The 15,890-nt window shown below is 27.3% G+C and overlaps 2 protein-coding genes and 1 non-coding gene across 3 annotated transcripts in view; 2 read left to right on the plus strand and 1 right to left on the minus strand.

Annotated features, from left to right (window-relative positions):
* Window positions 1-3,049: 3,049 nt before the first annotated feature.
* LOC111042188 (50S ribosomal protein L1, chloroplastic) lies at window positions 3,050-7,509 on the minus strand. Its single transcript, XM_022326714.1, has 9 exons — window positions 7,297-7,509; window positions 7,141-7,226; window positions 6,918-7,080; window positions 6,211-6,303; window positions 5,848-6,133; window positions 4,607-4,721; window positions 4,424-4,542; window positions 4,255-4,358; window positions 3,050-3,243 (listed from the first exon to the last, which is right to left on the minus strand). The coding sequence occupies exons 2-9, from the start codon at window positions 7,145-7,147 to the stop codon at window positions 3,108-3,110; spliced, it is 1,023 nt and encodes a 340-aa protein (XP_022182406.1). The 5' UTR covers window positions 7,148-7,226; window positions 7,297-7,509; the 3' UTR covers window positions 3,050-3,107.
* Window positions 7,510-7,617: 108 nt separating this feature from the next.
* Window positions 7,618-15,890, plus strand: part of LOC111042187 (CCR4-NOT transcription complex subunit 6-like) — a 56,043-nt gene continuing 47,770 nt past the window's right edge. Inside the window, exons 1-5 of the mRNA XM_022326713.1 lie at window positions 7,618-7,839; window positions 8,174-8,241; window positions 8,317-8,471; window positions 8,537-8,723; window positions 8,804-8,979. Of these exons, the coding sequence (XP_022182405.1) occupies window positions 8,192-8,241; window positions 8,317-8,471; window positions 8,537-8,723; window positions 8,804-8,979 (568 nt within the window). The 5' untranslated portion in view covers window positions 7,618-7,839; window positions 8,174-8,191. The remainder of the gene's footprint in view (window positions 7,840-8,173; window positions 8,242-8,316; window positions 8,472-8,536; window positions 8,724-8,803; window positions 8,980-15,890) is intronic.
* Trnal-uag lies at window positions 12,792-12,871 on the plus strand. The gene has a single exon. It is a non-coding gene; the product is annotated as a tRNA-Leu (tRNA).

Below are 15,890 nucleotides of genomic sequence, written 5' to 3' on the forward strand. Positions count from 1 at the left end.
AACAAGGGTCCTAAGTTAAAAGTTGGTACTGTGGTGTTGGTGAAAGAAGACGATACCCTCCCGATGTCTTGGTCCATGGGTCGAGTTGTTCGTGTCCAGGCTGGTGACGACGGTGTCATTCGGGTAGCTACTATATTAGTAAAAGGTAAAGAAGTATCTAGAGCAGTTCGTAAACTTTGTCCTCTTCCTTTTGAGGGAAATAGCCCATAAAATAAAAAAAAAATATATTTTTTGTAATACCATGTTATGATATCTAATTACCTATTATATCAAATTCTAATAATTTATTTATATTTAATAATTTTCTAACTTATATTTAGATTATTTATGTATTATACGTTATTTATCTATTTATTGTAAACTTTTTGTTGAAAAATTATTTATATGTATTTGTTCTTATTATGTATGAATATTCTAATTTTTCAAGGCGGGCGGCATGGTGACGCGTGTATTATATTATTATTATTATTATTATGGTGTTTATCTGCATTTAATGTTATCGGAATCGATGACCAGTTTATTATATCTTACGAGTTTAGTGTGTATTCAACCACGTATCAATGTACATATACCTGTCACCGAGTCGGTCTCCGCACAATAAAAGAATTAATAAAGAAAAATAAAATCTATTAATTACACTTAATTTTACCTATACAGTCCACTAAAAATCGACGGTAACAGTACCCCTAGTTCAACAAAAATAAAACCACAAGTAATTTTATATGTGAAAAAGTAAAAAAAAAGACATGTACATTGGTACAAAAGTCAACTATAGCAATAAGATATGTCTTAAACAAAAAGACAAAAAGGTTATATTTTATTATTTTTAAATTTATATTAAGCGTTTGTTACAAGATAAATAAAAGTAATAAGAATCAATAATTAATTAAATCAATTTTATTTTTTTCAATTTTCCTTTTACCAATAATTCTATTATAGTGGCATGACTCCAGGATCCGGCACCAAAATGAGAAAAAGTCTGCAAAGGATTGAAACAGTCTGGGGGCGAAATATGTTTTTGATGTATCGACCTGACGTTTTATAATTAATGACGAGTACCATGAACCACGATTTCTAATTTTAATAATTAAAAATTAATAATGTAAATTTAAAATGAATACAATTTGAAGATCCGAAAAACATAATCTATTTACTAACAATACAAAATAAAAATTGTTATTAATTAATGTGAGCTCTTATTTGATGACCATGAGCTTATAATATTCAATAACCCATGTTATGTTCCTACAAATATAGAGTAAAAATAATTAATAAATACATTTAAAAAATAAATTATTTATTTATGTTTATTGTAATACTACCATGTATTAAGACTATAAGGGTAAGAAACAATTATTCTATATTAAACTTATATTAAATAGTAGACCGATATATTCTGTAAAATACTTCTGTAAGTAGTATATTTTAATTGTGTATTACATAATATAATTTTAAATTATACTATAAATTATACCTATGTATAGACACCAATGATTGGTATGATTTTTGGACTCGAAATTATAAATAAGTTAGCGGTTATTTGCAAAATGTTAGCAGCATATTTCAATTCGTAGCTCAAAAGGGGGTGTAGATACTGATCGAGCACTAAACGAGAATGTAATTCATATACTACGATGGCAATGCGGGAAATAAAATAAAGCCAAACTAAAAAATAATAAAACTTATTTCCTGAAATTTCGGGGGGGGGGGGGGAGGGCTGAACACCTAGAACCCTTATACATTCCAAATTCTGTCAATCCTTGGTTGGGGGATCCAAATCCAAAAATCCCCCACTTGGGTACGCCCCTGCAATCAATGGTAATATATTGCAGCGCTTTTATTAGTTAGGTACCTGTTTAATTTGTTCATTAATGGTATTTAATTTTCTGATTAGCGTGGTATGCTATATTGTTTGCCGACGACCATAAATTATTTCGTATCATTATGTCTAAAATGGGATATTACTACAAAGTAAGTAAATAAATTATCTTTGATCACACTTTTTTGTTTTGTTATAAAATAGTATTATGTACATTTTATTTTCTATTCGATAAAACGAGCACGGATGACGTTGGGATATGACAATTCACCTGGCCCCAACTAACATTTGTTACAATTATTTTGATGTCATGTACTTATAGTGAATTATTCTTTATATATTGATTTTTGGTTTAAAAAAAAAATTGTGCATTTTCATTTTTCTTATAATTTGTTATGCTACAATATACAGTTTGAGAAGTATAACATACGAATATTTTGTGGAAAAAATTCAATATAAAAAAATAGATATCTTCCTTGCCACTCCGTTGTAAAATAGGTGTGTACCTACCTCATTACTATCTGTGTCACTGTAATATACGTGTTATATTTGAATCGGTGATTTATCAACCATTGCATAATAAAAAATATTCTGAACGAAGACGGTCATTAGCCTATATAATATTATTATGTACCAAAGTATTAACGCATTTACTAAACTTTAAAGGACTATAACTAATAAACTAGTAAACCAAAATTGATGATTTGACTATTAAAATGCTCAGAAAAAAATCTTTACCAGAAACTTAACAGTTTTTACCATATGAAAAAATAAAGTTCAATTCTTTATTGTTACGACTGTACAATCTTTGAAATTTTCATAAAAAAATTGCCTGGTAAAAATAAAGAAACGTAGAGTTTTTTCAAAATCCTTTATCGATATCATCGATCTATTATAGTTAAAACTCTGCATGTAATGACATAAAATACAACATACATATTATATATATATACACATGATAACATGCTGACAGCAAAAATATAAGATTTTCGAGTAGGGGGGTTGTTTTTATGGCTTTTTGTTAAATGTTAGAAAACTTAAGGGGAATCTTGCAAATACATTTTAAATCTAAGATATGCATAAAACATAACTTCTAATTTGAAGGCTTTCTCTACCTTAAGGATGACTCTAAAGTACCAATTTACTATTTTGTTACTTAATGTTCTAGGTGTATTATAAAATATTTAATTATGGTTATTATACGAGTATATATTAAAAAAAAAAAACAACTAACAACTAACTAATATATTTTAATAATTTATAACAAATCACTAAAATTTAATTTATACTAAAGACGTTGTTTCTCTTTAATCTCATCTTCATCATCTGAATCTGAATCGGATTCTGAGTCTTCTTCAGCATTAACAAATTGAGATAAATTGATATTGAATTTCTCCCTCGATGCCGGAGTTTGGGCTAAGCATCTGAAATACATCATAATATGTCAAATAAATACAACTATTAGCATTAAAGCATAAATGTCTCAACACATATAATATAGATTAATTTTGGTGGCTAAAATTGAAATATTTGAGGTTAAATTGCTGATCAGAAAGTATTCAGGCTGATTTTGTGGACCAGAGGACGGGAGATAGATAATAAGGCCCCTGTTATTACTATTATATACATTCAAACTATGTATTCCAAAGAAAAAATAAATACAAATAGTCTATTTAATAGAAAATAGTACAAAAGTCAATAACTCTAAAATAATTAAAATGTTATGTTTATTCACTTAAATTATTTTAAATAAAATAATAAATTAGTAACTAATTAGATCAACTATTAAATAGTAAAAAATTGTATTTTAATTTTGTTTGAGAATACTATGATAAATGTTTTAATTAAAAAAAAGTTCATACTAATAGTAATTAGTGTAACCTGACAAATCTTTTTAAGCTAATGCCTATTTAGTAGCTTTGAATATTGTGATGTCAAATGGACAACAGTTCCAGTTAGTGTACATTAAAGAATCGAGCCTGTTGGAGAATGTGGCCCTTTAGCGAGTGGAAATTTTTTGTGGCCTACCGCTTAAGAGCAGACAATACCTTTTGCGGCTATTAGACCAAATAATGTATCTGTTAGAAGATTCAATTTTAGGATAGTTGTTTGGAATGCTTTAGCTAGGCAACTGGACAATACAATAAGTGACCTAGCTCCCGCTAAAGAAAGGTTAATTTGATCAATACTATTAGAACAGTCTACTACTAGCAAAAAACAATGTGACAAGTTGAAAAAAGTTTCCAGTGTAACAACAAAATTACCAACAGTTAACACTATTATAATTAATTTATACTATTTTGATTTATGTAAGTTGATTTAACCTTACTCACCAAAATATTTATTATTTACTGCTTATATATTTATTTCTGATTCTACTATAAGTAAACAGGCCAACACAATAATAATAATTAAAATAAAAACTTATAAAGTACCTTATAACAAATGGAGATGGTTTGGCTCTTTTTGGAGCTTTGGTCATAATGTCCTTAAATAAGGTTTCAAAATTTTCAATTAGATGATTTGGTTCATCTGAAAGCTAAAAGATAAATGTATTATTTTTAAGATCTATACTTTTGATAGTAAATACCAATTGTATTTTACCTGACCAATTTTCATTTCTACAATTCCTAAAGCTTCATCATATGGATCCACTTGCATATTATACTTAATACCTTTTATGTAATGTTTCACCATGGCTACTAAATCTAATGTCAGTGAACCTGTAATTCAAAATGTTATTATTGTATTTTGCTAAAATGCTTTTACTACAATTGAATAACGAACCATGTTGAAGACTTGGATAACGTTTCCTTAATAATCCACGGATGGCAGGTAATTCTGTTAAAATGTCTGGGTGAGCAAGGACATATTGAAAATCCGGTAACATTATAAGACCTCTCTGAAAAATAAGATTAAAATTATAGCAGGTTTAAGGGAATGCATTTAAAATTGTTTGTACAGTATGTTTACCACTAGGTTTTTAGTTTATTTATATTTGTCTAGAAAGGAAGCAGAACATTGTGAGTGATGTATAAAATATGTGTTTCATAAGGTTATATTTAAAATATTATTTTGCATATTTTGTTATAGCATTTAAGAATATAAGACCAATTAAGAGCATATACAGGTTCAAATTTGGAAAATTTTGATATCAAATAAAATATAACATACAAAGATCTGTAAACAAATATAATTTTTCGAATGTCCACGGTCAACTCTAATATTAGGTATAACATTATCGGTTAGGTAATTTACTACCTGGCTGATAACATCATGATGCGTGTAGAAATGTAGGAAGTAAACTTCTGTTGTTCATCATAATTTAACACATTCTGTTGGTTGAGTATCGTGCATTTAATTTTTTAAGTTTTTATCAATTAATTAAAACTTTTTTTTTTACATAAACATTATAATTTACGTTCTACTTTTTTTAAGCATATGTTATGTGCATACATATTTTGATGTTTTAGAATACTGGAAGTCCTCAGTTCTATTTATTACGTTCGTCAAGGATACTGAAATAATTTAGGTTTTTAAAAATTGAAAAATTAAAATATTTTTTTTATGACTTGCAGATATTTATAAAATAATGCTAAAGAAGACCCTAACAATAAATGAATAGTTGATTGTAAAACTGATCAAATTGTAGTGAAATAAAATTTGATGTTATCCGCCAGCGAACATGTTAAAATTAATATTATGAAGTTTTTAGTATAATAATCATTGATGAATAAAATAAAAAAATTTACTTATTCGATTAGCATTATTTTTATTTCAATAATAAATATGAATAATAACTAGTTATACATTTATATTTGTATTAATTTTAAGTTATTATTTAAATACTATCATTAAACATTTAAATGATTTGTGATATATTTTTGGAATGAGATACTATAGATAAAAATGCTAATATCGAATTATTTCTTATTATAAAGCACATTTATTTGAAATTAAATAAAAAATATTGTGACAAAGGCAATTAATTATACTAATAAGTGGTATAATAAGATGGTATACAATACCTCTATACTTTTAATAACTTCTTTACCGCCAACTAGCATTGCACCAGCATTTCTAGCTTCTTCCATCATTTCAGCACTTTGACAAAAGGCTAAGATTGTTCTATCTTCCCCATGGTCATAAGGATGAGGTAATTCAATTATTTTATGATATTTATCTACAAATTTATTTTTTTTATCTGTAGATAAGTCTATTTCAAGACGAACATTAAGAGGTGCATTAGGTACATTGATCATTGTTGGATGGTGAAGTTCACGATGAGCTAATATGGCTTCCAGCAAGTTATACCTGTACCATTTAATACAATTAAGGTTTTAAATTATAAATTATTTAAGTATAACTAATATAAAATAGATCACAACTACCTTCGCATTTGGTTAAATAATCCAAGGTAGACATCATCATTGGATGAACGCCAAGGAAAAGTTTCAATTGTACGACTTGATTTTTCTAGTTGCCTATAAACAGTTATAACTTGATACAAATACTCTAATTGTAAGAAAAAAATAATTGAGGATAGTGTTTGATATTAAATATTATATATAAATTAATAAAATAAATTGGTGATGCATGATGATGGTACTCGAATACCAGTTTTTATCATTCAATATAATTTCTGTGAATACAAAACTTTATCGAGTTAAATGGCACCTATTGATAGTTAACGGGCGGCTTAGGATACTTAAAAATAGTTATTCAAATAAATGATATTATTTATATTAAAGAAATGTAGGTCATGTTTAATGTTGCGCTCCTCAAATAGTTAATCTTTAAGGCACTTGATTGTAATATATTGATTTGAAAATAAAGAATACAAAGTTGTATTAGTAATAAACAATGAATACTTAGCAGAAACCTGTTTAAATAAAAATAAAGATTTTAGAAAATATTGCATGTAATGAATCAAGTATTTTCAAAATACTTGAATTTAATAATGCAATATGAAAATATGTGTTTAAAATAAAATACTAAAAACTAAATTAAATTAAATACTATTTTAGTTTCAACTTAATATTAATGTAGATCTTTAAAATTAAAAGATATATTTATTTCAACAAAGTTTACAACTGACTTTTTCTTCAATATAGGTATGTATTTTCTTGCTTTGGCTAAATTAGCAGCTCTGTTTTTTTTGTGAATTTTTGCTTTTCGCTCTCTGGTACATTTACGTGCCCGATATCGAACCGGCAATATAGAAGAAACTGTTGGCAGCGAGCGAAACAAGTTACCAAAATCTAAAAATATAATACATTAAAAGAGTGAACATAAAATATTTTCACTTGTGTAACACTTACTAAACATCTTGTCGTTTTTTTTATCCGAAAACCTTGATAAAAATGTTATTGTAATAAGAAACAAATTTCTGATCGGTCAAAGGTACCTGATGGTTATAATAAATCGAATATTTTCATTTTATTTTTCAATGACAATTTGGAAGGTTTAAACCTCACATGCAGCGTTTTTACTCTTGAGGTCTTTATACTTCCTACTTCAAAAGATCTACCAGCTAAAAAAGAAATTAGTACTTTGGTAGTAAGGACAATTAACAAATTTATTTTGTCATGGTTAAGAGTGTAAGTCGGTGAACCGGGTGAACTGATGAAGAAAATTAAATGTTTTAATGTTTATCAAAAAATAATATATTGTTAATAAGAACATAACCTCTCCAACTGAAATACGGGTAATATACTAACATATTATCATCACCGACCAATCGAATCTAAGCGATTATTATTACTGGTCACACTGATATCGTTCTTGTATCATGTTAAATGTTTTGTTTTTTCGTTTACTTAGCTATATAGCTGCTGCTGTCTAGTGTCTAGTGTCTGATGGTTTTAACTTTATGTATTTTTTAAACTCTGTGTTGTGAATGATTTTTTTGTAGATTAGTCATTACCATAGCCGCTTCCCTTTCTGCAGATCGCATTAAACGTTAGGACACCTGTCGGACATTTGCAAAAACGGTTGGATTTGGTTAATAAAAGTAGCAGGTAAAATGATTGAATTGATTTTTATACAACAAACAAAGACTTATTTACTAACAAGTGGCTTCAGTGGAGATGGAATGTAATACAAATTGTTTTGGTTTTGGAATATTTCATCGGAATAAAAATGAATAGTTAATTAGGAAGAAAAGTATTTAATATTATGAAAATGTTTGGATTATATATTTTTCTTTTAACAATAGACGAGTCTCACCTTTTGTTTATATTATGTACCCAATAATTACCATATTGTGATAATATTTTTTTTTGTTTAAATTTCAATTGAGGAATTCATCTGTATCTTACATATTGATCATTAATATTTTTCTACTATCAACAGATTTTTGTAGTTGACCCAATGAACGATTCAACCGAAGAATGTTCTCCATTTAAAGACAGAAAGAAAAAGTAAATGAATTCACCCATCTTTTATATTAATTTTTGTATTTGTGATTTGTCTAACTTAATTTTAATTATGTCTAGAACTCATATGTCGCTAAATGATAAAAAACGCTTAGCTCGGGAAAAAGCTGAGCAGTATAATAGCAATGGCAGGCCTTTACGCCAATATCATATGTTAACTGCTGAAGAAGTGAAACAGGGGAAGGAAACTCATTGGGAAGAATTGGAAATCATTGGTATTTTATATTGTTTTTATATTTTTAATTAAATAAATTATTTTTATTTTATTTGAAATTCTTAGGTTGTGTAAAAAACATAAGTCCTTCTTTATGGAATTTGACAACATTAACAGGACTTTACCTAAATGACAATCAATTAACACGTTTACCGCCAGATATATCAATGCTTGTTAATTTACAATATCTGGATTTATCTGGAAATAAATTACGTAGTTTACCTGCTGAACTTGGTGAATTAGTATATCTCAGGTAAAAAATAGCTTGGAATATTTTATTAAATTATTAATTTCTGTAATTGTATTTATATTAAATATTTTATTGTATTTCAGGGAATTACACTTGGGTTATAATATGTTAAGATCACTGCCACATGAGTTAGGGCGTTTATTCCAACTGCAAGTATTAAGTTTAGCTGGTAATCCTCTATGTCAAGAAGTAATGAAGTTGTATAGTGAACCAAATGGCACACATAGATTGCTTATGTATCTCTTAGATAGCTTACAAGGTAAGATAATATATTTTATTAGTAGTATTCATTGAAAATCGATTAGTTTTAATTTGTAACTTTATAAAAGTTACTCTAATAGTATAAAGGTTAGGTTCAGTGGTGTAATTTCAGGTTTTATTATAGTTGAGTGCAAAATTTCGACTGGCTCTTACAAATAATGAAATATGTTTGTTCCTCCCATTGTTTATTTTTTTGTACAATATAGGTATCTTATTCTCCTGGTCAGCAGACCATATAAGCTGTTTCGTTGAACTAACGCTGTAGAGACTGGTTTTTAGTATTTCTACCTCATATTTACTACATTTATGTTATATTTTTGTATTTTAAAAAACATTTAAAAATATAAAAAAAATTTTATTTTTATTACATAAAAAAAAAAAAAATTGAAATGATTGGTTCTGCTTTGGAAATATGGTATGTAATTTGGTACATTGGTAATGTGTCAGCGAGAGTAAACAAATTGTGGCTGACAGGGTTTTAACAGATTGTCAAATTTTATTATTTACACAATGATAATACAATTTTAGATGAATTACACCTGTATGAATTTATAATTTTACAAGCTTTTATATTAATAATGAGTCATGGTTCAAAATAATACATATATTTTCTAAAAAAATATAAAATTATGAATAATAATCTATATTACACGGGTATTAGTAGAAATGGATGTGACCTCAGTGATCAAACCTTAAGGGTGTTGGTGCTGGTTTTGCCAATTTTCCACAATTCTATACAATTTGATTGTACTTTAAATAGTGCTAGAAAAATAACAAATATTGTGCATTATTCAAGTGCATATTTTAGCTTTTATAATCATAATTTTGAAAATTGGGCTTTGAACCCGACCGAAAATGTTCTCTCCTTGTAAATCGAAAAATAAAAAATAACGAAATTAGACTATTTTACAAGGCTTGAGAGTTTTTCCAGCAAGACATATTTTTGTACCAATACGCTCTGACTTGACACCCTTTAACTATTTAACATGTAAACTGCCATGTGCCTGCGCTCGGCTATACTGCAATGTTCAATTTCTTTACTTCTATATCCACTTGCAACATATAACTGCTGGTGAACGTAAATAAATATAGTTTTGTATTTTTAACTTTTTCATGGCCCTCCAATAACTTCTAAAAAAAATTGCACTTCCGTAGTAGGAATCATTACAATTTTTTTGATGTTATATATTTATTTTATTATTATTTTTAATATTCTTAAATATTTTTTCAAATACAATAACATTTACAAGCTGGAATGACATGGAAAATATGCCGCCCACAGGCACATAGCAGTTAACTTATTAATTGTGTGACTCTTTGTGAGATATTTTCTGTAAAAGGAGTCTTTTTTCTTCAACCCTTAAATGACCAAAAGTACTAAAATCCTTTTGAAAAATATTAATAAATAAGCCTGGCTCTCATACAACTATTAAAATAGCATTCTATGTATTCTTCATTCCATTTGCTTATTATTGCTTTTAAACATATTTTTAAAATGTTGAAAATGTTTTTATAATGTAATGGCACATAGATGAAAGGCCCCCCCCCAAAAAAAACTATTTCATATCCAATTCAACATTATTATAATATATTGTTTGTTGCTATTATATTAGTATGATATATATATATATATATTTTAATAAGATTATTATGAAACATGATTAGACTTGTGGCAACACCAATCAATTATTTGGTTAAAAATAATTTTTAAATTTATATTTTAGCGGTGAGGTTGGTGTTCCATTGTCTTTTGTTAATAATGATATTAAAATAATTACTACTTTCAATTTCATGAAAGTCAAATTAGTGGTAATTGTGTATTTGTGTGTGAGGGAAAGTACTTACATTTGTAAGTTCCTCCCCAATCCTGAGTGCGCATCCAGTATAATAATATAAATTTGTTGATTCAACTATACAATAACATAATAATAAATTGTGATTAATAGAAAAAGAAAATAATTTTAACAACATAAAAACTGTCTGTCTTCTATATTTTGATATAAGTCAACTGTTCATGTGTCACAAAATTATATGAACTTGAATGCAAAATCACTTAAGTTTTCTTTCCAAGCGCTAGTGGTTATATTTTTAAATTTTTTTGTCGTTGTTATTTCCTATACTTATCTTAAACTAGTAGTAGATTGTAGAAACTCTTAATAATTTAAAATATAGAGATGTAAAATTTAAAAATTTAAAAATTCCAAACTATTTTTTTTTTTCTTAAATTTTGATCGATATTGCTACAAGTTGGTGTATTTCTATGTATCAACTCCATTTAATTCATTTTTAAATATATTATTTAAAATAAGAACTCAAAATACCACTGAACTGAATTCCACTTTAGATAGTTTTTTTTTTTAATATAGTGATATCACCTATCATTGTTTTTTAAAATTATTTGTAAGTTTATTATTATAATATTTAGTTGGGCGTGTTCAAGGGTGGATTAATTATAAAAAAATGTCTCAACTGTGTACAATTAAAGACTAGTACATTTCAATTTAGAAAGCGTATTGGTTATCAAACATAAAGTTTTAAAAATATTCAGTAGATAGCAGCACATAATAGAATACTTGTTAATAAATGTATAATAATCAATAGTAGTAATATAGTAAAGCAAAAACAACTGTTCAATTTATTGTTAATACATCTTATTGTAAAAAATATACATTTTTAACCCAAAATGAATACATTTTGAACCCAAAATGAATACATTTTGATAATTGAACTTAAAAATTTTATCAGCAATAAATATTAAACAACATTCGTGTTTAATTATAGATCTTAAACTTATTTTATCTTTATTAGATTATATCTTTGTAATTCTTTTTTAAAATAAGTTTTAATGATTTAAATTAAGTGTTAGTTTATAGGCACCTCTATGACAAATCATATTTAATAAAATATGAGCAATAGTATTATGTTGTACTATTGATTATTAATTCTTTATTAATTATCGATGTTAGCTACAATCATAAATATACCATTTATTTTAAATATCCCTAGATCCTGTATATTTAAATTTGATTTATTTGTTATTTATTGTGATTGTACAGTTCTGCAGTTGCAAAAATTAAAAAACCATTATTTGATAACTGAAACATCTAAAACATTCCATATAATCTATAATTATTATGAACGAAGAATTCTAAGTTAAACACAATCCAATTTTAAATCTAAAAATGTTTTGTTAATTGAAATTAAAACCCAAATTATTAATTGCATTGAAAATTTAAATTCAAAGTCTCCTTGACATAAAATATCTGTAAACTATTCTGCTAAAATCCAATATCCAAAAGTCATAGCAAAGTATAAAATAAATACTTAACACTTAATTTTTTCTATTTTCCATTTTGTGAACACTGTATTATATTTATGCTTTATGATAGTATTCTAAATTTGGGTGGATATTTGAACAGTGTGCAATATCCTCTTAACAAAAGTTGCACTTTTTCCAATACTAAAGAATATTTCTGGACGAAAAATAATAATTGTCCAATTGTAAAACCCAAAATACCGCCAAAAGACAGAAATGGCACGACCTTCTACCTAGAGCAGTTAAAGAAACTTGCGCCACATTAATAAATTAGCTATCAAAAATGTATGTAGTACTGTAGTACCTACTAGAACATAAATTATGTTGAACAATAGTTTGAATTTAATTGTAAATTTATAATGATTTTAATCAATTTTAATTTCCTTTTGGATATCTTTCGTGTTTGAAAATATTGTGTATTTTACTATCGGAAGAAAAAGCCAAGAGCCATACAGTCATGTTAAATAACAGAGTTTCGTAGCGGCTGTCATGTAGGTAGCGTGGCCGAGTGGTCTAAGGCGCTGGTTTTAGGCACCAGTCCAAAAGGGCGTGGGTTCGAATCCCACCGCTGCCACAAACTTTTGCAATTTTTTACTTCGAACAATTCAATATTTTTAATTTTACACTTATAATTTTATTCAATCGTGATTGATGAATCCACGTGTTTTTACTAAAAGTACCGTTATTTATTGTCCCTATCTTATAAAGGGCGTGGGTTCGAATCCCACCGCTGCCACAAACTTTTGCAATTTTTTACTTCGAACAATTCAATATTTTTAATTTTACACTTATAATTTTATTCAATCGTGATTGATGAATCCACGTGTTTTTACTAAAAGTACCGTTATTTATTGTCCCTATCTTAATTCTTATTATATTTGTAATATGACATAATTTGTTTTAACATTTAAATAGCCAGGTGATAATCTAGAAATTTGAAATAGGGGGGGGGGGATTTTATTTTTAAAATTATAATTTTAGTAGGTAAATAATGGATTATTACATATAAAATTATGGAATTTTTTTATTATTTATTTATGTAAGACAAATATTTCCAAGGGTTACATCCAACCTTGAAGTACCAGAAAAAATATTTGATTTTTTGATAATCTTAAATGTGCTTTATTAGAACATTTCAATCGTCTTCCGTTTTTTACTTCTCTTATACTCCTTATTATAGAATTCGTTTTATATGTGGTTAATGAACCGGCACCCAAGTCAATCCGTGACTTATCAGCAAATAGGTGATTCAGTAAACTACTTAGATATAATATGCGGATATTTATGAAAATACCGGTTGCAGTGAAGAAGATAATAATCCGAATAATGTCTAATAATGTAAATGTAATAATTATAAACGTTAAATCTTCAAACGTTTCTTCTGCGGATATTATATTTAAGGATAAAATTGTTTTTATTTTCAAATGATATTTCTGGTTTCTATCTACGTTTAAATTTATTCACAGTTTATTTTCTAAGTTATTTGCTTATAATATACAATGGATATCACAAATAATAATAATAAAAAATACAATTGCTTTCAAATTATCAACTATATATAAAGCCGTAATAATATACGTAAATAATGTAATGTTCCTAAACTATCAATTTTAAACGGTATTTAAATGATATCTTATTTTTCAAATATGTTTAAATAAGTAATCTATCGAAGAAGGAGTTGTTTATAAACGTATAATTTGAGTTATACATACAAAAGTATTTTTCGTTAGGTCAACAAATACTGTTGAGTAAAAGTCTGGTATGGATTATAGATTTTCACAATATTATACAAATAATGATGTAAAATGTAAATTAATAAGACTAGATTTTAACATTTTATTACTATATTATACATGACGAATTAGTTCATAGTGAGTGGCTATATATATAGGTATCTCATACGTACAACCTATAAAAGTTTGACTAATCACGAATATCGGATCAATATTCTCGGTTAATTTCCTTTTTTTCTAAACTTTTTAATTATTTAAGTATTTCAATTTACTTTTCAAAAGTTCGACATTAATAAAGTACATAAAAAATTTACTTAAAACCCATTTTTATAATTGTACTCTGTGTAGGTATGGTAGTATACTAGTACAGTATTAATGACACTTAACACTGTTGAGTATGTACGCATTTTATTTTATATTATAACGACCTATGCCATCCTCCAATAATTAAATAAATAAATAAATAAATAAATAAATAAATAAATAAATAAATAAATGAACATTCCAATTTATTTTAGGTTGGTTGAAGTAAAGTTCATCGTATACAATTGTGCATGGATGTGTCTCGTGTGTATCTGCATAGGTACCTAACATATTTTTAAAAATTGCATATTAATCGATAGAGAATACTATCAGGTAGGTCCTGATACACTTCGTTACCCGTTAAAAATGAAAACTTTATATGATTGAAACTTTGTTCAATTTGTTATTTAATATTCGGTGTAATGGTGTTAAAAACTAAACATTGTCATCGGGCATCTTGAATCTCAAAATACGTGTGCTACCGTAACTTTTAAATGCGAATTTTGGAAAATGCTTTCCTAGTGTACACCATGGAGGTACGAAAGTGCCTTGAAAATTGCATACCTCTATCATTGTTTAAGCTCTGCGTTGGTCAGCCAGTACGTCAGGACACGCTTGATTTTGTTATGTTATAGCCATCTCGCCCAGCGTTTCCTGTGAAACATCGCGATCGAACAAATATTCGTTTTTATATATAATACATTTCGATAGATTACAAATCTTATCGTGAAACCTTATCATAGACATGTTTGATGTGTAAAATATTTTTTGTCCGATTTTGTTCATAATATTTAAGAAACCATTTTTCTTCGGGTGCCTAAAACCCACCACGAATGTTTCACGGCGATTGAATGAATAGTGTAAGAATGCATGAAAGATTAACTGACTTACATTCGCTTTTAAATTATATAAAAACTTTTTTTCTAAAAATTACCTATATTACTCGGGGATGGTAAAAAAATTTAGAATCGATTTAGTAGTTTCAGAGATTACCCCCCTACAAACAAACAAACAAATAAACAAACAATTTCACCTATGATATCAGTATAGAGTATAGACAAATAACGAATGCAATATACAATTCAAATACAAGGTATATATACATAATATTATCGTATTTACGACGAATTGGAGAGCAACGAAAACACTCGAATCGCGTTTCCATATCGATATGATGGTACACGTCTACACGTGCAGTGTCACAGTGCTGAAGCGGGTTTCTAATTTCACTTTTATAAACAGACGTCACTAAAAGCGATGATCACATGGTTTAATAAATTGCACTCCATAGTCTAACTTTATTATTTACTATTATATAGACACATGTATAGGAAACAATTAAGTCTGATAGGACATAGGTGCCACATAGCAAAAGTTAAAACCATAAGCTGGTACCTACGTGGTTTATTTGACGTGTGATCAACATGAACGTATATTAATATAAAACCTATGGTAATAAAAGGGATTTCAACGAAAACTTTCAGGATACGTCCGCAGTTTCTGAATACCAATGAACTTATAAAATGAGCGACCGCCGTTTGTTTGGCAAGCTCGGTA

Source organism: Myzus persicae, unplaced genomic scaffold, assembly GCF_001856785.1.
Source record: "Myzus persicae strain clone G006 unplaced genomic scaffold, MPER_G0061.0, whole genome shotgun sequence".
NCBI classification, from domain to species: Eukaryota; Metazoa; Arthropoda; class Insecta; order Hemiptera; family Aphididae; genus Myzus; species Myzus persicae.